Consider the following 2031-nt stretch of genomic DNA (forward strand, 5'->3'; position numbering starts at 1 on the left):
GGCCTGGAGAAAGGCCGAGGGTCCCTTCTCTTCCAGACCAGCTGCTGGGACCAGCCCCCAATTCTGAAGGAACCAGAGAGGACCTGGTTACTTCCCACCGCATGGTTTTTGGTGACTCCGGGTTCCTGCAATGAGGGGTGTGAACTGATTTCAGGAACTCCTGCCATTGGACTTCCCAGGTCTGGGCCAATCCCTCCTCTGCCTCCTGGCTCCCCTGCTCTGAAGGGACCCAGCTTACAAACTCGCTGGTCGTCCCATCCTGAGCCAAATGCAGGGTCTTTCCGGCTATTCTGATCCCCTCATCTTCCAGAGACTCAAAGAGGAGACCCACGGTTGCTACTGCCCCCTGCTCTAAGGACATTTCCTCCTGTCACAGACAATCTCAGTCCAACTCCAGCCATATATTAAGAAAGCCTCAGTCCCTTCCTGCATCCAAGCAGTGAGGGGCAAGATGCTCCCCTCTCTGGGCCAGAATTAGTCCATTTCAGCTGACTGGGCTCAAAGGAAGTGGGACTGGAAGCTTTTGAAAAACCAGGGGCTACACGGGTGCTCACAGTCCCCTAGTCCACTTCACCCTGGAAAAAGAGAAAGAAGAACCAACTGAGACGCACTGTCCAAAATGCATCTTTTGCCTGCTTGGAAACCACACTTGTCCAAATTGGTCACAATGTTGTAGTACATCTCAAAGGTTTGAGTGCTTCTCTTTTTGTGAGGTCTGTCATGGCTTCCAGAAGGGAGCTGCGCTGGTGGGTTGCAGCACCCCCCAACAACCCCCCCAGGAGTCTTGGGGAAGCTCTTCCATCATTGTGACAGCCCCACAGTTATAGAATAATCTCCCCAAGGAGGTGCACCTGGCCCCCTCGCTTTCAGTCTTTAGATCAAGATGGGTAGCTGTCTTAGTCTGTCTGTAGCAATAGAAAAGAGCAAGAGTCCAGTAGCACCTTAAAGAGCTTTCATGAGTCACCGCTCACTTCTTCAGATATCTGCTCACTCACAAAAGCTCATCCCCTGCCACAATTTTTGTTAGTATTTAAGGTGCTCCTGGACTCTTGCTCTTTTCAATCCTTAAGACAGGGGTGTCAAACTCATTTGTTATGAGGGCCGGATCTGACATAAATGAGACCTTGTTGGGCAGGGCCATGTGTGTCATAAAATGTAATACCAGGTAGCGGAGATATAAACTTTATAAAGGACACAAACACAAAGGTTTTTTTTTACTTAAAATAAAAACATGCTTAAAACATTAGGGCTCTTGCAATATTTTGTTTATTTAACAGTGTCTGATAACTGACACCTCTTGCTCTGAATTATTGCATCAAAGTGTCTGTGCTGTTGCAATCTTGAGTATGCTGTTCAGGTGTGTATCGGTAAGCTGCAATCCTACAATGACGCAGCAGCCGCAGAACTGGAAGAAGAAGCAGAAGACAGCCGGTTCCACTGCGGGCCTGATAGGAGCCCTCCAGGGGGCTCATCTGGCCCCCGGGTCACATGTTTGACACCCCTGCCTTAGGAGGTAGCTGGTTTTTTTTAAGACTGCATTTGATTGATTCAGAAGAAAAAGGAAATACTACTTTACACAGAGAGTGATTAAAATATGGAATTTGCCGACATAGGATGCAGTGATGGCTACAGGAATAAATAGCTTTAAATGAAGATTAGACAGATTCATAGAGGATAAGTCTGTCAGTGGCGACTAGCAATGGTGACTGAGGGGAGCCTCCACGTTCAGAGGCACTAATCCTCTGAATCCCAGAGCCAGGAGGCAGCATCGGGGAAGGCCTCGGCCTCGCTGCCCTGTTGTTGGCTGTCCACAAGAACTGTTTGGCTACCATGTGAGATGGGATGCTGGACTAGATGGACCACTGGTCTGATCCAGCAGGGCTCTTCTTATGTTCTTAACATCAGAGGAAGGCGTCGGCCTCTATGCCCTGTTGTTGGCCCTCCAGAGGAACTGGCTGGCCACTGTGTGAGATAGGATGCTGGACTAGATGAACCACTGGTCTGATCCAGCAGGGCTCTTCTTATGTTCTT

At 49.2% G+C, this 2031-nt stretch overlaps 1 protein-coding gene across 1 annotated transcript in view; it reads right to left on the minus strand.

Moving 5' to 3' along the window:
• Positions 1–681, minus strand: part of LOC107119260 (zinc finger and SCAN domain-containing protein 20-like) — an 8987-nt gene extending 8306 nt beyond the window's left edge. The window contains exon 1 of the mRNA XM_015421726.1: positions 612–681. Coding sequence (XP_015277212.1) covers positions 612–681 — 70 coding nt within the window. The remainder of the gene's footprint in view (positions 1–611) is intronic.
• Between the last annotated feature and the right edge of the window lie 1350 nt (positions 682–2031).

Source organism: Gekko japonicus, unplaced genomic scaffold (assembly GCF_001447785.1).
Source record: "Gekko japonicus isolate JY-2015 unplaced genomic scaffold, Gekko_japonicus_V1.1 scaffold3326, whole genome shotgun sequence".
NCBI classification, from domain to species: Eukaryota; Metazoa; Chordata; class Lepidosauria; order Squamata; family Gekkonidae; genus Gekko; species Gekko japonicus.